The sequence below is a fragment of the Ambystoma mexicanum genome, chromosome 2q (assembly GCF_040938575.1).
Source record: "Ambystoma mexicanum isolate Mex_15411 chromosome 2q, UKY_AmexF1_1, whole genome shotgun sequence".
In the NCBI taxonomy this organism is placed as follows: Eukaryota; Metazoa; Chordata; class Amphibia; order Caudata; family Ambystomatidae; genus Ambystoma; species Ambystoma mexicanum.
In genome coordinates this window covers 908,708,360-908,733,256 of record NC_090924.1, presented here as the reverse complement: position 1 = coordinate 908,733,256, position 24,897 = coordinate 908,708,360, and the positions used below count along the sequence as shown (strand labels likewise).

The 24,897-nt window shown below is 46.1% G+C and overlaps 1 protein-coding gene across 3 annotated transcripts in view; it reads left to right on the top strand.

The window, feature by feature from the left end:
• Positions 1-24,897, top strand: part of OSBPL3 (oxysterol binding protein like 3) — a 1,742,686-nt gene that overhangs the window by 1,688,533 nt on the left and 29,256 nt on the right. For all 3 annotated transcript variants that reach the window (XM_069648200.1, XM_069648199.1, XM_069648201.1), the window contains one exon: positions 11,885-12,007. In XM_069648200.1, coding sequence (XP_069504301.1) covers positions 11,885-12,007 — 123 coding nt within the window. The remainder of the gene's footprint in view (positions 1-11,884; positions 12,008-24,897) is intronic.

Here is a 24,897-nt window from a genome sequence, read left to right as displayed (position 1 = left end):
ATAATAATGTATTTCAAAATAATACAATTTTAATACACTACCTGTACAGTATAGAAACCCTTGTGTACTGACGCGTAATAAATGCCATATCATACTAAATCTGTTTCAACTCATAAAGCCACAATAATGTTTAAATTGCTCTGCACATAAGAATATGGGAACATAAAGATTTCTAAGTATGGAGCCCTGCTGGAAAAATCTAAATTAGTTAACCATGTTTTCCAACAACCCCCACTGACCAGCCACTTAGCACTTCAATGAAAGGAAAATGTTGGCATCTGATTGCAATATAACTTGATCCCCATCCCCCTGATGTTATGCTGCACTGAAAGTTGGCCCTTTAGCTCAGTTGGTCTGTTTGGTCTTGTTTGTGGGATTCACTCCATGATGGTTGCTGCCTTTTTCAGCACTGCAGTGACTTGCCTGGCTCCACCAGTGCTGCTCTGATTGGCTGCCCTCACACCTCAAAAGCCAGAGCGTCCGGAGGCAGAGCCGGCCACCTGACAAAGGCCCACCACTAAGTCTCCTGTCTAAGCCTGGCTAGACTGGATGCCCCCCCTCCTTCGCCCCCATAGCACATCACAATGACGTCTCCTGGACTTTTGAGGCAGACTGTGACCCCTCGTTCCTGGCCCACCAGATTTACTTGATTTAATTTTGATTTCTCGTAACTTTACATCTGCAGCCACTTTCGTTTTTTGTATGTCTAGTGTGCCACTCCTGACAACCCCCTCCTCTCCTACTACATGTCTCATGCATGTATTGCTCTGTTCATCTTACCCTACGCTCCCCCATGCCCTCTCCCTTTTCTTTATGTATAGCTCTTACATTACTGAAATGACCGTCAGGCATGTACAGTAATTGTCATATGTTGTAAACAGTTTGTATTCCTCCTTGCTCTATGTTGTACCTCTAAATGCATCATGTGCCCATTCTGAATGTTACAATGCCTATTAAGAATGTCAATTTTGCTTAACTACTCATCCTCCCTGCGTTGGAGCGCTTTGAACGCTTGTTAAGTTTATAGGCACCATATAATGACCAATAAATAAAATTAGAACTTCATCCACCTTTGCACTATGAAGCAAAATTAAGCTAGGTAAAGACATATTGCTTGCAATAACTGTGCCTATACAGAGAATCCTCTCTCTGTATACTTACAATACGTTTTGCCCTGATGGGTGAAGGAGTTGCATATGGACATATGGGCACACCTTCACCACCAAGAGAGAGGGAGGCAGTGCATGGAGACACTTAAAACAAAAGTGGTCACCAGTGAAGAGAATGAACATGGAGAGAAATAGGGCCCCTCTTCCTAGAGCCAAAGTAGAGTTGAACTTTGGCATTCTGAACTTTCTATAACTATTGAACCCAATCTGCAGCCAGCCCTGCACATAGTAACGTTACATTTGTGAGTCTGGATTCAGTAACAACCCTGAAGCCCTCATCCCCACAAATTCCTTATGTGGCAGATGAGAAGGAAAGGCAAGATATAACAAAGTTTGACAAATCTTTAATGGCAATCTAGGGAATAAACCCATTGGTAGAGCATGCTTTCCATAATAACCAAGCTTGGAGGAAGCAAACCTGTGTTGCATAGAGAATGTAGTCTCGTATTGAACCGGCAACGATGTACCGCTCATTGTTTTATAATAGTGTTGCAGCTGCATGGACATCTGAAATGCATGATGTATGACACTGTCTGATATTTATGACTGTGTGTCAGCTTGATGACAATGAGCTCTGACTTCCATTGTGTACCAGATAGATAGATGAGAGGATCCATGTTCACATTAAATAGTAAAGAGAGCAGCACAGACACCCCCTCTGTGCTGTCCGCCTTCCAGGGCCCAAGCAGTAATGAAGGCTAGAGCCTAGCTTGCATTGCCCAGTAGTTGCAGACGACTAGAGATTTAGAAACCGAGACAGCAAACATTTTGTCCCCAAACTCCTTCTATCATGAAAGATTTTGCAAAGAAACATTTCATTAATATTAAGGACGACGATCAAAAGTAACTTGATCATATATCTCAAGGTATGTCCTCTTTAGTTAGAAGAGTAGTACACACTCTACTAAACTTTCTCTGTCCTCTCTAAAAAGAGAGCCTACATCCAATCCTGCATCTCTGCGGCATCTAACAACTCAGCCGAACTTGTTAAAATCTTCAAAAAGCTGGCCAATCCTGCTGCAGTCTCTACCTCTCCCGTTCCCTCCCAGGCCCTCTGCACAGCCTTGGTCTCTCATTTCACCATTAAAATTCAGGAGATCCTGTCAACCCTCTCTTCCTCTACCTCAATTTCCTCCTCCTCTACCACTTCTGGGCCGTCTCTCATCCTCCTTTCTCCTGTTCACCCCGACGATGTATCTAGACAAGTCCGATCTATGAAAGTCTCGTCAAAGCAGGTTCTCCGCTGCTCACCCAGAACCACCAGGGACCACATCGACACCCTTGCTCCAGCCTTGGACAATTTCTGCAATCCCTCCTTTGTCACTGGAACTTCCCCTCCCCCTTAAGCACTCCCTTGTGCACTGTTAGGGAGAATTCTCTTTTAAGGCTAATTTCCCAAACCTAGTGAGTCCCCCAGCAGCTTTGCTGGATTTTTGGGGTTTATTTTTTTTCTCCTGCTAAGAGTGAGACTCTTTCTCCCACTCTTAGGCATGATTTGAGAATGTCCTTTGACTATGTAATGTGTTTTATGGGCTATGGGGTGTTTTACTCCATAGGGCTTCATGTGTTTTTGGTATGTGTGTTACACAGCACCCTCAGTGCAGTAACACTGGGTTGGCATAGTGACCCCCAAACATAGACTCCATACCCTGGGACTGACTAATGTCTCCCAGGGCATGTAAAGTCACCATTGGCTTTACTAGTCTCAAATTGTGAACAGAACCAGTACAAACCATCATACTGTGGAAGTACTGGTAGGGGTAATTCTATTGCCCCTGGGTCTGTTTTCCAAGGGGGCACTGTCCAGCCCCCCTTGTCGAGTTTCTGACTGGTGGCAGTGGATACCACACAAAATATTCCACCAGAATATTTCCTATGGGATTTTCCCATTCATTTTAAACGCACCACTTTTTGGTGCAATGTTAAAGATTCTGCCGGGTTATTTATTTAATATTTATTCCCCGGTTGGTTCTTTTTGCCAGAACTCAGTTTTAAAATGGCGTTTGTGTTTGCCTCTGAAACTCTAACCCAAGTCGAGCCCTTTGGTCCACTTTTTGGCAGGCTTCTCCACAGAAGCCCTCCAAATGGTGCCACTCTGTCTTGGGTCAACAGGATGTGTGGGAGGGGGTTTAGGCACCCTGGACTGAGTTGCCTTGGCAACTCAAGTCACACTCTTGTGTGATTGGCCCAGTGGTGAGCCACCCGGCTCACCACTTAGCATGTTTGAGTGACAGCTAGGCTGATGAATGGGGGTTTTGCTGCATAAAAGCAGGGCTCTGTGGACTGGAACTTCAGAAGTCGCCACAGGACCTAAAGAATCCGAAGAGGGGAGAAGCTGAGCCATCTACAACAACGACACCACCGGTGGAGCCCTGCTGTACGAACTCACCACTTCCCCGACGACAGAGGAGATCTTCTTCCAGGAGAGTCTTCTTCCCTTTGAGCTGGTGGGACCAACCAGTTCGCCTTTTTCACCTTCCTGGGTCGTCTCGTGGTCGAATCGCCCATGCCAAGCACCCCGGCGGCCGGATAGCCACGCTTCACCACTACCGCGAATAAAAGGGTTGTACCTTTTAACTGGGGAAACTCTGCGGCTGGTTTCTTCCCTGGCAGTGCAACGACCTGCAGCTTTCGTCCACGTCGAGATCTTCTCTTCCCCTGGACGAAGCCCCGACTTGCACCCGCTGCCAGGAACAACTGCCCCCGCTGGAGCCTTCTCACCATTTCAAGTACTGTGTCCCGCCTGGTCTCCCTTGCAACAGATTGTCCAAGGTGTCCCGTAAATCCTTGACACTCTATTCTGGGGTGACTGCGGACCTGCTAACTTTACCTTTCTGAACTGATCCAACCTCTTTTGACTTTTCTGCAAAGACTTTGAGTGCATTTCCACTGTGTGATCTTGGGCACATTCTGCCTTGCTCTCTCAAAGAGTGGGCCTGGCGTATGAACTTTTTGCTATACAGTAGACCCTGCCGTTCTCGACTTGCTGTGGTTTCTTAAGTGTTGGTACTGTGTTATTTTCCTATTCTGCCTTTTCTCTCCCTTTTTAAACAAATTATCGGAGTGCCATCTAGGGTTACGCGCTCACCTCTGTTTTGCTAAATAAATGGTGTCTTAACCTAGACTTGTCGAATAATTAACTAGGGAGGTGTATATACTTACAGTGACTGTGTTTGAACTTGCTTGACATATTGGTGCCAGTGTATTTTTACAAGTGTGTTTTTAAATAAATAATTATATACTTTTATACCAAAGCTCTGGTCAGTGTTTGCTTGTGCTACTGTATTTTTAACCCTATTGTGTATACTCTATATACTGCCTAATTCTTCTTGAGAGAAGTCTGACTGCTCAGCCACAGCTACCAGGTTAATCTGGGTGGTGCAGACTGCTACCAATTGGGTTTACTGCTTACTCCTGTAGTCTTAAACTTATTGCAGTGGTCCCTAAGGGAACTGCACAGGTTTCTGCCTAACACCAATCCTTCCTCGCTGGCTAACTATCATCCGTTCTCCATCACTCCTTTCCTTGGTAAACTCTTGGAAAAGCTGGCCATTTCCCAGCTTAATCTACATACTGAATCTGTTGGTTGCCTCCATTATCACCAGTCTGGCTTCAGAACTGCGAGAAGCTAGGAAACTGCTCTCCTGAAGACCCGTGAGGACTTGCTCTCCAATTTTGACTCTAATCTCCCTTCTGTTCTCATTCTCCTCGATCTATCATCTGCGTTTGACACGCTCAACCATGCCATCCTGCTCAATTCCTTCCACGACAACCTTGGTATTACTGATCAGGTCTTGACCCGGTTGACCACCTTTCTCACCGACCAATCCTCTCAGGTCCAACTGGGGTCTCTCCACTCTTCTATCTCTTGCTACTTCTGGTGTTCCCCAGGGATCTAACCTCTCTCCCTGGCTCTTCAACCACTACCTGGTACCCCCTGCCCACTGCATTGCCACTTTCTGCTCCAATGTTCAATGTTATGCAGATGACACTCGGCTCTCTTTCAGGCACCCCTCAGCCACCGCTGCTTCTTCTCTCATACCAGACTGTATGGCCGCAAATCAGGAATGGTGCGCCCCCAATGACCTCAGCCTTAATGCCAGTAAGACAGAGATCCTCCACATTGGGACACCCACGCCCTCCTTTCTTCTCTCTCTCTCTCTCTCTCTCTCTCTCTCTCTCTCTCTCTCTCTGGCCGCTCACTCTGGGCCCTCTTACTGCTCCTTCCTGTGAGGCTAAGAACCTTGTTGTCATCTTCAACTCCACCCTCTCTTTCTCTTCTCACATCTCTGATGTCTAAGAAGTCAAACGATCAGCTGCAGCTCCTCAGAGGTAGTCTTCCTTTTCTCACTTTCCCCAGAAGCTCACTGTCTCCAGAGCTCTGGTCCTCTCTAGGCTAGATCATTGCAACAGCCTCTTTGTAAATCTTCCAGCCGCTACTCTTTGACCATTACAACTTATCCAGAATAGGACTGTGAGACTTGTCCGTTGCCTCAAGCCCAGGCATCATATCTCTCCAGCTCTGAAATCTCTTCACTGGCTCCTGGTGGCTGCAAGTTTCAAGTTCAAGCCCCTCTGCATCGTCCACAAGGCTTTGAGGCTTTGGACTGCTGTACCCTGTACCCTGTACTGTGTTCTCTTCCAAAACATCTTCCTTCTTGAGCTCTACGCTCATCCACCTCCCAACTCAATGAGGGTCAGACATTTCTCCAAGCAGAGAGTTTGGGGCAGATCTTTCTCCTCGGCCTGCCTCTCTCAAACTTGAGCAGAACAACCTCTGGTTCCGGAAGCAACTCAAAACCTTCCTTTTCGTTTCCGCTTTCTTCCTTCCTCTCCCCTGCTGATGCACCCGACTGCTCGGCGCACTGATCACCTGGTTACCCCCAATACTCGGGCCCAGGCTCCTGCAGTTGCCCTTGCACTGCCTCCTGGCTCCTCAGCACTTAAGGGTCTGTATCTGCAACCCTACAGTCCCTTCTCTCTGAACTTATGAGCCACCCGCTGACTGCACCTCCCCCTTCCCTGCACTTGCGCGATCTGAATGACACAAGGCCTTATAAGATCGTTATCTTGTCCTCCCTTTGTGTTGTACGTGGTTGAAAAGGGACACAGCCCCTTTAAGAACGGACACACACAGGGAAGCGGGAAGAGGGCGGAAGGGGAGGGGAAAAGGGGAAGAGAGGGGTAGTTACGTTGTGAAGAGGAATAAAGGAAGGTTGATGAGAATGGTGGCTCCATGTTTCTGTAATACGTATGGATGTTGATGAGTGCTGAGCCCCCCCCCAACAACTTGCGACGAAGGGTCGACGAGGACTCATGCCTAACACATAACGAACTGGCGTATCAGCAATCAAGGTGGGCCAGTACGCCTGACGAGAACGGTGGGCCTGCGTGCCCTGCAGCAAGACTGTGAGCCTGATGCCAGTGGTGGACCCGTGTGCCCTGCAGTAGCGGTGGGCCCGTGTGCCCTGAAGCGGGCCTGCGTGCCCGGAAACTACGGCAGGCCAGAGCGCCCAGCAAATAGTGGTGGGCCTGTGAGCCCTGCAGCGAGCCAGTGTGCCCAGCAGCAACGGGCCCATGTGCCCTGCGACAGCGGTGGGCCCGTGTGCCCTGAAGCGGGCCTGCGCGCCCAGGAACCACGGCGGGCCAGAGCGCCCAGCAAATAGTGGTGGGCCCGTGAGCCCTGCAGCGAGCCTGTGTGCCCAGCATCAACAGGCCTGTGTGCCCTGAAGTGGGCCTGCGCGCCCAGGGACTACAACAACCAAGGGTAGGCCTGTGTGCCCGCAGCGGGCATGCGCGCCCAGTACTGACGGTGGCCCGGAGTGCCTGAATACAGCTCCCACACCGTGACCCCCACAGCTCCGGTGGACCAGGCAGCATTGGCCTGAAGAGGGCCCGTGTGCCCTGGGGGAAAGTAGAAGTCCACGAGCGACAGACGCCGCAAAGCCAGCGTGAAACGTCCCGACTGGCGGAGCGGTCGGCGGAAGGATACGCCAGTCAACCAAGTAGGCAAGCTCAGCCCGCCTGAGCCCATGCGCATGACTAGAACTTCAGATCATCGATAGATACTCCAGGGCCTGCTAACATCCGGGCTGCCCCCAGCCAACGCAAACCTATCTGGGGACACAACCCAACCAAGCCCAACTCACAAAGGAGCGCCCAGCATCCTGCCTGTCTACGATCTGAGACACTCGATTAATACCTGATTGCCTACCAGCGTCCCGGCAGCCCACAGCCAACGCAATACTAACTGGGGAACCAACCCCAGCCAGGCCCAACTCGCACAGGAGCGCCCAGCATCCTGCCACTGCCCCGACCAACGTAAAACAGAACGGGTACATTGAAACAAAATCTGTTAATAGCCCGACGATTTTGCAAATTCAAAAATGTTTGTAAGTAACGCTGCTGCCCCATCATTGACAAAGTTTGGTGCCCCAAAATCTTGACCTCCTTAGTGCACCATCCACAGAGTTTCCCCTCCCAGTTGAGCCAAAGGTCAGCATCAATTGTTTTATTTGTGCTTTTGTCATGTTGAAACTCGAAGCCCACAGGTAGTCCATGTTCAAAACATTTTGGGTTGGGAGTACCTGATTACGGCAGGGTATCTCGTCACTACCCAATCTAGTAATGTGATCAAGTAGATTATTAGTTAAACCTGCCTTCATGTTTGAAGGAGTTGATAGCCATAGCTTTAGTGGGGCATGCTCCCACAATTCCTAAATAGGGTGAATTCCTAATTCCACATAAAATGTGTATCCGGGTGAGCATACTGGTAAACCTAGCAGCTTACAGAAAGTGTTTTTCAGTTTTGTGAAGCTTACTTGGTTCCTCAAAGCCCCACACTTCGGCACATGCAGTGCAGACGTCCATTATAACTGGCAATGACTGTCGTCTGTAAAGGGAACAAAATATATGAATTGTCCTCATACTTTGTCATCTTTATAGCGGCAGTAGATAAATGTTCTCGGCCCTTTAGGTGTTTTGTAAACTTAATACACAGATATGTGAAGTGATTGTTTTCCGGTGTTCTGTCTTTAACGCTAGTATAACAGGTAAAGTGTCTGCTCAGGCATTTTCTGGTTGGAAGAAAGTTAACACTACGACCGTTTTAGCTGCATTTATCTGTAAGTCCAAAGTATTTATATAATTCACATACCTGGTAATATGTTTCTGCAACGAGCAAGGGGTCCTAGCGAAGAGGACACCATCATCTGCATATGCCAGGACTGGTACTCTTCTAGAACCAAAATGAGGGCCATCCACTTTGCTGTCCAATAGAGCCGTTTCTAAATTATTTGTTTATAGGGACAACAGCAGGGGTGCCAGTATACCGAACTCCTCTGTTAGCCTTAATCCAAAGCATGCAGTCACCCAATCGCCCCATTCTAACCAATGCCATATTAGCTCTGTGGAGTTCAATCAGAACTCTGAGCATACTTTCCGGGATATCCACATCATGGAGCACTCAGATCTGACCTGTTGACACAGTGCCATTGTTAATAAAGAAGTGCTTTCCTGGGATTCATTTGTAAGGTAGGCTGAACACCTGCAACATGTAAAAATCAATACAAGGTACAAAAATAAGTGCACTAGGTTGCACGAATAACAAAAGTTTATTACATACAGTTTAGGCCGGGAATAAAAGACAAGCTTAATTCAACACATTATCATTAAATGCTGGTATATATAGAGAAGAAGAAATGACATGATTTTGACATTATTTCAACCACATGTAAATCCTTGCACATTGATTGGTTCACAATTTAAATGCTATTGGCTTAAATCGTTCCCTCATGACGAGATCAGTACCATCCCTCAAGACATATACTAACATCCAAATTAGGTAGTGTCCCCCGTTTTCATTGATTAACTCTGGGGATACAATTTGTTACTCACAACCCCTTCTCTAATGGTTATGGGGGTCCCGTGGTGTGCCTCACCTCTTATTCTTGACCAATCTCAGTGAGATCCCGACTGTGTGATACCTAAGAAATTAATATATCATACTTTTCCCATCTCACCAGATTGTGGGCATCCCCTGATGGTTCTCCTCCTTGCAACTTCACAACTAACTGTTTAATTTGCAACTTCTCACTGGACACATGTTGCACCATCTTCCTTCTCCCCTTCAGAATCATTGACCTCATGAGGAACTCTGCTCAACACTGCTGTTTTGGGGAATAGGTTCTTTGATGTTATATGTGCTTTTAGTTTGTTTTAGATTTTCTGGAAAGCATTCATTGGGGAGGCCAGGAGTTTGTCACTCCCCACCTCATTCTACCTTATTATTTTATACATTGCTGTAGCTAAAGACGAACTTTATAGGTGTTTTTGTTCACTAAGAAGGAGTTGTGTTGAGCTCTTTGCTACAAGTGGAGAGACCAGAATAATAATTTCTTTTGAACTGTTGAACACTCTAAGTGAGAGACTTTCAGAGCAAGAAGAATCTTATCACCAGAACTTTGTTGTAAAACTGAACTTTCCAAATGTTTAACTGTTGATACAAATTCCTGCTTTGAATCTGGGGAAGGGAACATTACCCAAGTTACACAGAGAAACAGTTTTTAAGCTTATGTTGGATATAGCTGTGATTTAAAAAAAATTATATTTCAATTGCCATACATTCCCTGCATATGTCTGTTGTATGTATAAGTGTGAGGGACAGATTCCTTTTGTTAGAGTGTTCCCTTTAGTTTATTTTGATAGGCAGGGAAATCCTCTTCGGGGTAGGGATAGTGAGGCGTTTATCAAACCCTTTTAAGTTCATAAAATGGCATCTTATTAAAATCCTTTACATCTGCCTCACATTTCTGACCCCCTCACATACAACAAAGCCGATTGGCTTTTATTAATCCACTTTGCAGCTCCCAAGTGTCAAACATAACATGCTTCACTTCCCCTGTAAGGACTCCTTCTCTCACAGCCTCCACATCCCAGACATCAATCGTTCGTCACCCAAACCCATTTCCATTCATACCTGTTGCCCTGCCTTAAGTCACAGTATTCTGTAATTACTTAAGTGCCTATTAACCTTTCTTAAATCCTAGGATTCTACTCTGGAGGTGAATTAGGTGGCTTTTTAAATGCAGTCGTCCTTTCTGCCCTGCCACTTGATGTGCTTATGGGCGTTTTCAAGTAATTTTTGCCATTCCCTTCTATCTGATCTCCTCTTATTTTTATAGTTTTCAGGTGATCCCTTTTGATATCAATATTTCCGATCATAATCACTAATAGGAGCACCATCTGCTTTCCAAATATTCCAAATGAACTTGACATGTGACCTTCACATTAGGTTCCTAAACTTTTCACTCCAGCCTTTCTTTGTAAGGCTACAGAGACCCGCTTACCTAAAGAGATAGCTTTCTTGGGCCTTCAGCTCTTTGTCGGCTCTGGGCAGCAGGGCTACCATAGCAACCTTTCATTCTGGCAGATGCAGCTGAAGAGAGGTGTCACCAAGAATTTGCACTTTGCCGTGACAAGGCCATTTCCTCTGATCCATTGTTCCTGGCTGGAGAAATGCCAGGAAGTCTGACAAGGTCACCACACCCCACACCCTGACCCCTTGCCTGTGCCCAGAGGGTTGGGAGTACTTGGGAAAGGTAATCCTATTCCCAGGGGAGGAAGGACCCTTTGAAGACAGTGCCAGCCAAACCTGTTCTGCTTGTCTCAAAGTATTGTTTTTTTCCTTTCTTTAAACAAAAACCAAGACTTTTTGGGAGTACATATCATGTATATTTTAGAGCAAACCCCCATCTTCCATCACAGATCTGTGCAAGCACAGGGCATCATTTTAACATTAGCCTATTGTTAAAAATTTCCGGATAGGAAATTAAGATCTATTTTTTTAAGAGCACGCTTGAACATACTCCACACAAGAGAAATCTTGGGAATAAGACACCAAACTGCTATTAAAAGCTGTAGACTATGCAAGGCTCCAGACTCTATCGAATCAGTTCGCCACCTCCTTTTGAACTGTCCTTCCTTAACTTAAGAACGAATTTCTTTCCTGTCACCCTGTTGGGTCGATCATCAACTAATAGAAGAAGACGTGGTGGTACCGTCTCATTTCTGGGGGAAAAACCCGCTGGACTGTTGCAACATCCAAATTGCTGGAAGCAGCGTTTATTAAAATCAACGCCCTTGGAGCATAGCGCATTCCCAGCCCATTCTCTCGCTTTAACTGCTTCTGCGAGGGGTGAGGTTCCCAATGGAAATTCTCTGTCACATACACAGGCAAACCGTTGTTTACCTGTCACTACACTCGAACTCTGGTAACTGAGCCATACATGCCCGATCTCTTTAATCAATGCTTAGCCTTGTAAAAATCATGTACTTTTGATTATGCACAAGTAAATGAGTGATGCATTTCTGTCTAGCAGTGACTTGCTATTTAAATTCTTAGGTCCAGGCAATCATCAGAGGTTGGCAATTCTCAGTAGTGGGATATTCCAAGCCTCTGACAACAACCTCAAACTCTCTCCTAGGGATGTATCTGCCAGCCAGCATTTTACCATGCCATCTCATATGGTAAGTGCCCATTCCCAGTGACTAGTTAATGAAACAATTGTACCACTCGCATTTATTTTTGCAAGGAACAAAAGTGCACCATTCCTCTCTTTGGTCTTTATAGTGCAGGTGATCCAGCTGTTTTCTAGGTGTGTGTTGATGTTGCACTGCACATTTTCACAGTGCAAACTATTGTTTTGATCCTTTAGGTTCCTAGAAGAAGGAAACATTGAGGGTGCTGAAATGCAAAAAGAAAGAATTGAACAACTACAAAGAGAAAGGCGGAAAGCTTTAGAAGAAAATAACCTGGAGCACCAACCTCGCTTTTTTAGGTAAGATGCGATGCAGTCTGTTTGCTTCCTGTAATTAACAAGTTTGTTGATTTCAATATTATGCATGTTAACTGTTATAAAATGTGGCCTCACTCAAACATCTGAATTAATCATATGGCTTTGAAAAAGTGCTGTTGTAAGAAAGCAGCTGGTTAAAAAACGTATTTTGTTAATTGATGCTGTGTGTACGTCTCGACCTTTTCCTGAAAAATACAGAGTAGACTTTCCCGTGTACATGTTAATTTTATTTATGTATTTTATTGGCTTTTATAATGCGCCTAATACCATACCTGAGTTCGGTTTCTAAGCGCGGATCTGGGATTCAAACCTCGGTTGCTCTGCTTCCAAGACCAGCGCATTGCCCCTGTGCTATCCTCTGTTCACAAATTAACAAAGACCATTCATGTGTGAAATTTCAAGATGATAAATAAAAATCTAAACTCAAAATCATGTATAAGCACTACATATCACATTATGTAAAAGGGTTCGATGTATATTTACACTCTGGGTACAGGGCAATTTTTATGTACCACATACACCTATGTTGTGTTGGAGCGTGGATGTGGACTAAAAGCTGTTATATATCCCTTCTCGGCTTAATGGGGGAACGAAGATCCTGCCTAAGTGTTGGGGTTATGTAGTTGGGGATTGTGCCTTGCTTACTAAGGCCGTTTGGTATCCTGAAGAAAGTGGCTTGTGCATATGCTTACCGCCCCGTCCACTGCTGTAGGTATTTGCCGGAAAACCTGTTCTGACCTCATTGCACCACCACACTATTGGCTGACATTTGTAGTAAGGGCAACACAGAGGAACCATGGCATGGGACCCTTTTTGTTCCCTGCAAAGACAGACATCCACTTTCCTGACACACAGCAGTTTTCAAATCCTCTGTTGATCTATTTATTTGCATTTTTAAAGTGCTCACACAGCCCGGGGGCATAGAGGTGCTGTTACAGGAACATGTCTTAGTTGCATATTTATAACGCGCTTAATACCCAGAGGTTTCTAAGCGCGGACCCAGGGATCGAACCTGTGTTGCTTTGTGTCGTCTTGTTTCCAAGGCGAGCACGTTGCTGCTGAGCTATCCTCCCGGAACTAGAAACTGCAATAGCGAGAGAAAGGTTGTTGTTGCTCAAGTGTTTGCGTGAAGCACATCTGAGAAAACATTCTGTCCATGTGGGTGAACATCTAAATATTGAGAAACAAGCAGTGATGTGTGTGTTCCTTAAATACCAGTTGGGGCCCAGAGGTCTCATGCAGGCATGTGTGAGGGCATTCACATGGAGTTTGTTTAGTGTGTAGAGTGACAGTCAAGGAGAAGTCTCAGACAACCCTGTGTCACTGCACTGAAGGTGCTGTGTAACACACACGAAAAGTGGTGCACATGGAGTAGGTGAGGCTCCAGTGCCCAAGATCACACAAAAAGTGGAAAACACACACACAGCAAAACACATGTAAGAGTGGAAGAAAGGCTCACACTCTTACCTGGTGAAAAAAATAAATCCTAGCAAAGCAGCTGGGGGACTCTTTAGGTAAGGGAAATCGGCCATTTATGAGAATTCTCCCTAACACTCGCCCTCCCCAGCCCCCCTCAGACTAAGGGACAGGAGGATTTAATCCACTCCTGGATGAATCTCTACCTCTAGTTGGTTAAAAACATCCTAGAGAGACCATCAGAATTTTGGTGGTGACATGCTTCTCTGTGCTCAATGGTGAAATCAAACCCTTGCAGGCAGATTGACCATCTCAGAAGTTTTGGGTTCTCCCCTTTCATTTGCATTAACCATCTCAAGGGTTGGTGGTCAGTTTGAATCACAAAAGTAGATCCATACAAGTATGGTCTAAACTTCTTCAAGCTCCACACAATGGCAAAACATTCACACTCTATGGTTGCCCACCTTGTTTCTGGTTCCTTCAGTTTCCTACTGTTGAAGCAAATGGGAGGCTCCCTACCTTTCTCATCCAGTTGACTAAGGACTGCACCTATACCTATATTGGAGGAATCTGTCTGCACAATGAAGGGTTGGTGATAATCAGGAGCTCTTAGGACTGGTGCTTGACAAAGGGCTTTCTTCAGGCTTTCAAAGGCTTGAGTGCACTCCTCATTCCATCTAACATTTTTAGGGAATTTTGGAGAGGAGATCACATTCAAGGGAGAAGCTATGGTCCCATAGTTCTCAATTAAATCCCTGTAGTACCCAATAAGACCTAGGAAAACTCTCACTTGGGTTTGAGTAGTAGCAGTGGCCCAGTTTTGCACAGCTTGTACTTTGCTGGGCAATGGCCTTCTCTCACCTCCTCCTACCTCATGACCAAGGTAAACCACTTTGCTCTGACCAATTTGACATTTGCTTGCCTTTATGGTCAGATGGGCCTGCTCAAGAGCCTGCAAAACATATCCCAGGTGATCAATATGTTCTTTGCATGTAGCGCTGAACACTGCAGTGTCATCCAAGTATGCCATGCAGAAGTCATCCATCCCATTCAGAACCTGATTAACCATCCTTTGAAATGTAGCAGGTGCATTCTTTAGTCCAAAAGGCGTCACCTTAAACTGGTAGAGGCCTACTGGGGTGGAGAATACAGTTTTCTGCTTGACATGGTCTGTCAGTGCTATTTGGCAATAGCCTGAGGTTAGTTCATATGTACTGAGGTACTTGGCTGAGCCAGGTCTATCCACCAGTTCATCTGTCCTTGGCAAAGGATGGGCATCAGTCTTAGTGACTGCATTTAGAGCTGTATAGTCCACATTGAATCTCAACTCCTTGGATCCTGCCTTTGGTACTAGAACAACTGGACTAGACCAGGGACTTGTAACCCCGAGATCAAGCATCTTGTTGACCTCTCCTTTGATGTGGGATCTCACATGTTCTGACATTCTGTAACCCCTGCTTTTCACAGGTAAACAGTCATCAGCGAGAATATCATGCTGGCCCCAAGGGGTCAAGCCTGGTGATAGTGAAAACAGGGAGGCAAACTGATTCATCAGAACGTTGCACTCCTCCTGTTGTTCAGAAGTCAGTTGAGAAGAGAGATGAACTCCTCTCTGTTCATCTAAAGGTTGGCCTCTGAGGAGGTCAGGTAGAGGTTCACTCTCCTCTTCCTCTTGCGCTGAAGCTACTGGTCTCGAGACATAAGCCTTTAAATGGTTGGTGTGAAAGACTCTGGGAGCCTCCCTAGGTCTGCCTAAATCCACCAGATAGTTCACCCCTCCAAGTTTGCCCACAACCTTGAAGGGTCCTATCCACTTGTCCTGCAAGGCCCTCTGCCGTGTTGGCACCATAACTAATACAAGCTGGTCTTGAGAGAACTCAAGCAAGCTGGCCTTCTGGTCATGCCAATGTTTGACCAGAGCCTGACCTGCTTTCAAGTTATCACTTACTTCTGCCATCATATGTGACATTCTCCTCTGGAGACCTATCACATAGTCACTCTGACTGGCTTTGGGGAAAGAGCACTGTCCAACCCCTCCTTGATCAGGGCCAATGGACCTCTGACTGGATGGCCATAGAGAAGTTCAAAGGGACTGCAACCAACTCCCTCCTGGAGGACCTCTCTATATGCAAAGAGAAGGCATGGCAGTAGAAGGTCCCCCTTTTTCTTAAGGGGTTCTTCTAAAGCACCTATCATGCTCTTCATAGTATGTTTAAACCTCTCTACCAGTCCATGTGTCTGTTGAAGGTAGGCTTTAGAGAACTTGTAAGTGACACCACAGTTTTTCCACATGGCTTGCATGTAGTGGGACATAAAATTGGATCCCCTGTCGGATATCACTTCTTTAGGAAACCCTGCTCTGGTAAAAATACCAAGTAGAGCCTTAGTCACAGCCTGAGCCGTAACAGTTCCCATAGGTATGGTTTCTGGGTATCTTGTAGCATGGTCTACTACAACCAGGATAAACCTGTTCCCTGAAGATCTGGGAGGGTCAAGGGGACCGACAATGTCAATGCCCACCCTCTCAAAAGGAACTCCCACTACTGGGAGAGGCACCAGGGGTGCCACATTCTTGGCTCCACACTTGCCAGAGGTTTGGCAAGTGTGACAGCTCCTACAGAATTTGTCCACTTCTGAACCCATTTTAGGCCAGTAGAAGTAGAGAGATAGCCTTTCCTTGGTCTTCTTCAAACTGAAGTGACCAGCCAAAGGTATCTCCTGGGCTAACTGTAGGAACTGGAGTCTGTTGGCAACGGGCACTATAAGTCTTTTGCAGTCCCCAGGGGTAGACTCGGTTGGTTCATTGTAGAAGAGGCCATCTTCCCAGCTTAACCTGTGCTTCCCAACTTCTTGCCCATCAAGTTGGTTAGCAGCCTGTTGTCGAAGACCTTCAAGAGTAGGACATTCTCTCTGTCCTTTGCTAGTAAAGGCTGCAGCTCTGGATGTTCAACAGGATCAAGATTTCCAACTAAGACGGTGTCTTCTTCCATATTTGACTCTTCAGATATTGGCTCAATCACACAAGTTTGCACCTCACACTCTGCCTCAGCAGGTGGAGGGATCACAGGTGTGATCTTGGACAATCTCAGTGATGTGCTTGTTGGTAGCTCAGGGGTTCTGTCTGACTTTTTCCTGGAGGGCTTTGGTTTCCCCTTTGCTTCATTCTTTCTAGAAGTAGCAGTGAGCAACTCCTGTGGAGTGGGAGTGATATTTTCTTCCATCATCTCCTCTGGAGAGCCCCTCAAGGTTCTCTCCCTTGCAGACCTTGTGAGCTCCTGTTTCCTTTACTGGGAGGCCTGGGGGTGCTTGACGTAACTCCAAGAGTTTTAAGGTCATTACCCAACAGGACTTTCCCAGGTACTTCACTCTGCACACTAACGGGTATCTTGAAAGTCATATCATTACACTTGATGAGAGCTGGTAACTGGAGAAGCATTTGCACAGGGCCTCCAGCTAACTTGGTGAGGTGTTTGGGTGCCTTACCAACATCCTCCGCCTTGAAAAATGATTCGCCCACCACAGTTATGCTGGCTCCAGTGTCTCTGATGGCAGGGGTTTCCTGACCATTCACTAGAACACTATCCTTATAATACTCTTTAGTATTATCTGGGATGGAATTATAGACATCCTGTTGTTCCCACAAGCCCAGGGACACTAAAGAAACACTAGCTGAGACTCTCATGGGTTCTTCAGCCAGTAGGTGAAAGTTTCCACTTGCCATAGATACTTCTTCCTCTGGGGAGAAGGCTAAGGAGACGGTGTGAACCCCTGAAGGTTTACCCTTACATCTGGGATCCCCGTTCACATGGTCAGTTGACCCACAAACCTAACACTTCCCAGATGTTTTGATGAATGGGGGTTTGTTCTGACCTCCATCTGGTTTGGGTCCAGATGGTGCACTAGCCTGATTTGGTTTCCCTTGTGGTTTACCCTAATGTTGCTGTTTGTGGCCCTCTTTTGGATTGGAGGTATTAGAATTCTCTTTGTTGTCTTTCTTTGGCTATTTCCCCTCATTCTTTTTCTGAGTAGCCCCAGAATCCTTGTGAGTAGCTCTGTTGGCAACCCACAAGTCAGCAGCCTTCGCTACCTTCTTTGGATCTATCTCCGTAGAATCAGCCAAGTGTTGTCTGAGCTCAGGAGAGCAGATATCAAAAATAGACTCCAACATTACAGGATTTCTAATTCCTTCATAAGTGTTTACTCTGTAACCCTTAATCCAACCATCTACGTTTTTCAAACACTCACATACCCAGGTAGCCCAAGGGGTACCATCATGCTTTTTAAGGGTCCTAAACCTCTTAAGGTACTGGGAAGGGGTCTTCCCAAATCTAGCAATTAAAGCTAGCTTCACACACTCATAATCCATCCTATCCACCTCCCCCAACTCCATTACAACATCAGATGCAACAGTGGATAGCTTAGAGAAGAGCCAGGGAAGCAATTGATTCCCTGTGAGACCTTGAATACTATGGTTATATTCAAACATTGCCAACCAATCTAAAATATCAAGCTTAACCTCGTACATACCCACAATTTCTTTAGGCATACGGGGTCTCTTAGGACTGGAAGACCTAGAAGATTCTGGGAGGGAAGCATTTTCAAGAGACAATCTTTTCATTTCAAGTTCATGATTCAACTCCATTTCTCTGCGTTTCAGTTCTTGATGTTTTTGTTCAGTTTGAGCATTTAACCATTTGAATTCTAGTTCAAGCCTCATTTTCTCTAGAGCAATGAATTCAGGACTGAGTGTAGGACCTATGGGGGTCCCAGTGGACAAGGGTTGAGGTTGCAGAGCAGGCAAGGGAGCAGAGAGACCTATATTAGGAGACACATCTACTTCTTCCAACTCATCATTAATAGACATAGCATCATCCTCAATACTTTCCACATTTGCTAAAGAGTCGGGCATTTCAGACCCACTCCCTAGATTTGGGTTCTTTAACAACTTTTCAACTAATTCAATCTTTTTGCCTTTGGCAGAGAGATTCCTTTCTTTACACATGTTTCTGAAATAATCAGCAGTGTAACTCAGGAGGGTCTCCTGACTGTGGATTTCCATATCAGACGTGATTAATATTGCTTTTTAGTGATGTTAGCCATGTCGTTAGTTGATCCAAGGTAATAGCAGCACTCCAAGTGTAACCACTATACTTTTACCCTCACTGCTGTACACCAGTGTTAGGCAGAATTATATGCAGTGCCCTTTGGGAACACTACACACAATTAAGACTACAAGTGACAGTACAATTTCACCTTTGGTACAAGCCTGCACTACAGTTTTAGTGGTAGCAGTAGCGGAGCAGCCAGACTTATCTGAAGAGTAAGTGAGCAGTACAAATAGTTACATAAAGAACAGCAATTACTATGATTCAGGCAAACACTGACTCAAGGTTTCTAAGTAAAAGAATATATATTTACTTATCAGTTGTATAACCGTTCATCTTTCTAAGCAAGTAAAAAAAAATCACAATCATAAATACACCATACCACTTCCCTTAAATTCCAGACAAGTTAAGCTCACAAATGAAGTGGGAGCAAAATGACACTCCAGCAATTTAAAAGGGAGGGAAAGAAAAAATTATTAGAATTTAGGCAAAACCAACATGTAAGTAATCAGGGCAATAGAACAAGAGAGACTACAGTGAGGAGATCACATAGAAAAGGCTTAGGGCCAAAGTCAATAGGACAAAAGTCTTTTGCTCAAGATCACACAGTTCAGGGTAGTTTGCGGTAAAGATCGTGGCACAGATTCCGGACGAGGTTGGTTGGTAGAAAAGTTAGTTCAAAGAGAAAAGAAGGACAAGCCCTTGGATTGGAGAAAGATTTTAAACACTTTCACCACAGCTGATCGAAACAGACAACCGGATTTGCACAGTACCTTAAAACGGAGAGGGAGCTGTAGCTGAGGCGGACGTTCCTGGTGGTTCCTGCAGGCTCAAGGTTCCTGAAGCAACTGTCGGACTGACACGAAGTAGGAAGACTGGAGGGTCCTGCACCACCCAGAGAAGAAACCAGCAGCAGAGCAAAACAGCGAATAAAAGGTGCCCTCCTTAAAACCCAAGCAGGGGCCGACCTTCCTGGCTATCCGGCCCACTGTAGCTCTGTACAGCAAATTCGACCAGAGGAGGGGTCCTGGCTTGTAGTTTGAGGGAACTGGTTGGTCCCACCAGCTCAAGGGAAGAGGTTTCCTGGAGGATCTTCTGTTGTCGGATTCGGCGATTCAGACCCGCAGCAGGGCTTCACCGGGCAGTTCAGTTGTGGTAGGGGTCCTCTTCTTCCAGTTCCTTGTTGGTTCTTTCGTTCCAGTGGCGACTCAGCTCCTCCAGTCCCAGAGACCTGCTTTTTATGCAGTTTTCCCCCATTCATACAGCCTGGCTGTCAGTCACACAGCAGGGTGGCAGGCCTGGCAAGGCCAGTCCTCTTAGCCAATCAGACCAGAGTGCGACTTGGTTTACCAAGGGAACCCATGGCAGCGGTCCGAAGATCCCTCCCTCACATCCTGCCCCTCTAGACTATCAGGCGCTTTAAGGAGTTCTTCTGTGCAGAAGCCCGCGAAATGACAGAGAACAAAGGAGTCGTACCCGGTTTGGCACGCAGAGAAAAACACGAGAAAGACTTTAACAAAAAGAAATGGCGAATAAACCCAGCCGGAACCAAAATGGAATGTATTTGGTCACGCGGGTTTATGTTCGAGGCTACTATAATAGCCTGGAACAATACCACATGTATATAAGATAATCGCGCTAGGAAAGTTAGGGTTGTTACCACTGCCACCAGCCAAGTCTTAAAGTTAAGGGAGAAAAACAAGGCTCCTAGAGGCACAGACAAAAAGGGATAAGAGTTAACCATTTCCAATACTCCATGTAAGATGTGGTGTACTGAGTCTGTGGTTTAAAGTGACTATGTAAAGTTAATGGCAACTTTACCGGTTTCTGGGGGACAGTAGTCAGCCCCAGAAAAATTGAGTCAGTGGGAAGTCTCAAAGACAACCCTGTGTCACTGCGCTGAAGGTGCTGTGTAACACACACAAAAAGTGGTGCACATGGAGTAGGTGAGGCTCCAGTGCCCAAGAACACACACACAGCAAAACACATGTAAGAGTGTGAAAGGAAGCGCCCCCAATTCAGCACGATCCTCCCCTACATGAGAGACAATAAGGGACTCTCCCGTAGTGGGAATAAGGCCAAGACAGAGTGCGGGTGAGCGTAAGTGGGAGTTTATCCAAAAATAAGGCATGCAAAGAACTCTGCAACCTACGAGAGCGCTCTGCCTGACAATAGCAAAGACAGGCGTATTTCTAATACAAAAAACGTCATCAACACCTAAACACTATAGGGGGCACAAGTTAATTGGGATTGGGTGGCGTCGACTAACTATAGGTGTTGCTGCAGCGGGGTTGGTCTTGGCGTGACGACGTCACTGGTCAGCCTCGTGGGTTGGGTTGGGCCTGGCAGGCCGGCTTGAGGTCATCCGCGCGGTGTTGATGTGCTGGGGCAGCCTGTGACAATGACGAATACCTTTCCTGTCTCATTTGCCCTAGGCCATGCACACTGTAGTTATTCAGAAAACGACGTTTAAGTTCATTAATAAATCACTTCAGCAGCTTATCTTATAAAATAAACACAACACATGAGGAATGCACCTCGTGAGAGGTCTGGTGGTTGTCGGTTGGGGTGAGATTTACCTGTGTCCTATTGACCGGTATTTTAGGTCGCGGGACGGGGCTCTGGGGCCTGGGCCGAATGATACATGTCTGTCTGCTGCGTTAGAAGTTATTATATAGATGGGTCTCTGTGTCTTGTCCCAATGATGGGGATTGTCCTTGCGCGGGGTCAGGATTCTTGGGGGGTTCGTGGGATTTATGAGAGGGTGCTGGTAGATCAGTGGGTTCAACCGTGGGTTTATTACCGTGCTGTAAATAACACAGGTGGCGGGCTGTGGCCTTGGTTGCGGCGCCGGGGCCTCTGACTCTCTGAAGTAGCGCCAGCTTGGTTGGGGGAGGTGAGGGAGCGCGGCACAAGTCTTAGCTTTTTTATCTGACAGGCTTGGTGGGGTGGGAGAGGGAATGGCCTTGCATATATCCACAAAGGTGTTTTCCTCGTGCGTTGCTGATCAGTGAATGCAGAAGTTTTATACTGTTCTGCCTTATTTTGACGTTATTTAGACACACATATATATTTCAATTTCGTTACACATTTCTTTAATACAGTCGGTTCCGGTACCTTTTCATTACCTAACATTATATTCACTACATTGTGTGCGTATTGTATGTACATTAGACGTTATACGAGGGATATCTAGGTTATGGCCTACAGAGATTAATGCTCGCCGCTTTGGGTGATTCAAAAAACATATATGAGTTCAAGTTTCTACATACTATTGAAAAACACTTTTACAGATAGAGGTTACACGTTTGGTCAACATCTTTCTCCGTGGTTATAGCAGCATTAGTCCAGACCTGGAGGGATATCATATAACGTTACATTTTTATAGTTTATTCACATTTAAAACAGAGGTAATTCATTAATACCAATACTTGAATTGTTTTCTACCTTCTTCAGATAGTGATGCTTCAGCTTTTTCCCCGTTACCCCGGCCTTGCGGTCTGGGTCATACGGGGTGCAATATCACATTGTGACGGATAGAATGTTGCCGTGTTGGCATCTCGGGTTTAGCTCATCTCCGACTTTCTCATGGGAACGCGCTCGCAGCGGATCTGCCAGGGCTGCTGAGGCGGCAGAGATGCATGAAAGGCCCTCCAAAGGTGGGGGCCTCGTTACAGTGTGCTGAACTCACACCATGTTTGCTAGGCAAGATGGCGTCTAGGCCTAACTAATTTTTGGTAAATGCAAGGAAAGGATACGTGTGGGCAATGTCGTCGGCGGGTGAACCCTCCTCCACCTGGGCCCGGGTGGCATGAGGGGGCGCCCACCGAGTCATGGTCCTCACCTGGGGAGGAAGCTGTAGGTGAGGAGGGCCTCGCGGCCATTCCTCCCCTACATTTCCCCCCTTTCGTTACTAAAGTAACGAATTCTTTAGCTCTTCCAATCTTCTACATTCTTGTTCCTCTATCACTGCGTCATCCCATGCAGGGGTTCCTTTTATAGGCATCCATGCTCTGCACTCCCCCCTTAAACTCTCACCTCTCCTAGCATACTCGTCTGGTGTACATGTTAAATATATACAGTCGCCAGTTTCTTCCAGATCTACCCAGACCTCCTCATACCATTCCAGTTCTACGTCTCGCGGTTCTTTGATAGTGGTGTGCCATAGTTTATCTACTATGAACTTATCACGGCACATAGGCACTAACTGGTACCTGGGGGTGTTATCTGCTCCTGTCTGCACATGTACTTCTTGTGTTGCCTTAATTGTACCACCAGAGTTGCCCATTGTCACCATCATCATTGCACCGTTAGGAACTGCGTTAGCACAACATCGGAGGCCCACCTGGCACAGGCAGAACATCACAAGGATGATCACCACTATTGGTATCAGGAACTTCATTGTCACTCCAAGCCATGAGGGAACCCAAGAGAAGATATTGTCGAACCACGAGCTATCCTCAGCTCCACCTTCCATTTTCATCTTCTCGCCCAGGTTATGTACTGCTTCAATAACGTGGGACAGGGACCCATTTTCTGCGTCTTCGGAAGGTACGAACGTGCAGCACGCACTTCCTATTTTTCGGCAAACACCTCCATCGATCGCTGTTAACAGGTCTAGAACATACCTGTTCTGCATGGTCATTAGTCGCAGAGCTCGTAGTTCCACCTTTATTATGTTGAACCCTTCTTCAGTGTCATTGGCCAACTGGATCAGTTCCCACCGTGTGATCTGGAGCCATTTTGCATTTGCTCTTGCTTGGACACTTGATACTAGCGAGGCAAAGAATGTTTCCACGGAGCTGAACAGGCGATACCTGTCTGGGATCTGTGCCAATAAATCAGATGATGCTTGCGATATGTAGTTCGAGGCTCGCTTGTTCCTTAAGAGCTCTTCTCCTTTCCCTCCGGAGGACAGGACATAAAGGTGCGCTTGTGTAGTTGGAGAAGCTACATCCTGGTTCAAGCCTCCTTTCATCATGTTACTTCTGTCAATGTGGCTTTCTGGAATCACCATTAGTGTTGAATGCAAAGTGGCCATGGAGCAGCTACCACTCCATGATTGGGGAAGGTGCAAGTACGCCTTGTTTCCGCATACCCAGTATGTGTCCATTAGTGCTGCTGTTCCTTTTTTCATATCTGGGATGGTGAGAGTTTTGTTACAGTTCTTGTTCGTTCCCATTGCCATTTTTCCTTCTCCCTTGAAACATAGTTCGTTTTGTATTTCACTTTGTAGCTTGAAGGGTTTCTCCATCGCTGTTACCCATGTTAGTTTAGGGATGTGTTCTTTCCATATTGGCAAGCATGTTCTTTCCATCCACCGCAACTTGTCTGGTTGGACACCTTTCAGTGCTTCTGCCTTACACAGTACTTCTTCGTCTTTCCATTTGTTTTCGGAAAACAGTGTCCCTTGTATTGCAAAGAAAGGTTCTTTAAGACAGATCACTCCAGACGCTTGTGAATAGCACGTTTTGTTGTTCTGTAGCATTCTGAAAGAGACATCGTGTGCTTGAAAAGTGTTCTTTATTCTACACAGCGTGAGATGAAGGAGACATTGGGCATCCACAATGGGCAATTCTCGTGGCAACAACACTTTAGGTGTGCCTGATGCATGGGGGATAAGCGAGCAGACATAGCAGCTCTCATTGGTTGTCTGTTTGGCTGTTGTGCTCATATCTGCATACCATTTATTTGCTTGGTGAGGGTGTCGTGGGTCTTCCATTTTGTCTAACCCTAGCCCATAATACTCATCATACCCCTGTCCACCAGTCTCTCTTCTCCGCCTACTTTTCTCCCTTCTTCTGTACTTTTTCGTTATAGTAGGTGAAGAACCAGGCCCCCCTTCCTCCTTCCCACCCCCCTTTTCTAATTCTTCATATAGGGACTTGTGTTCTGTCATCATAATCACTTTTCCATCCTCCTTAATAAACAAGAGATCGTTGTTTGAAATTGGGGCGGGAGGGATCGTGCGGTTGTTGTATGTTCCAGGTTGGGACATTGTGTCATTATTTGCATTTTTGGTTCTCGATTGTGACAGGACAGCAGTGGGTGGTGTAGTATAGTATCCCCACACAAAGTGTGATCCATCCCAGATCAAGAAATCACCTTCTTTGATACCTACAGTCGGAATTGTTTTCGTTCCAGGGGCAAGGGTGGTGTTGTTCCCCCCTCCCCCCTCGTTCATCTCGGTAGAGATGAACGCTATAATCCAGTGTAACACTAGACAAAACATTGAGATGAAGAACACAATAGCACACATTGATAAACCACATTCAAATGAATATGTCAATCTAGCCACTAACATTTCTCTAAATCTAACATATCTATTAGTTGCAGGCTGCCCATTCGATG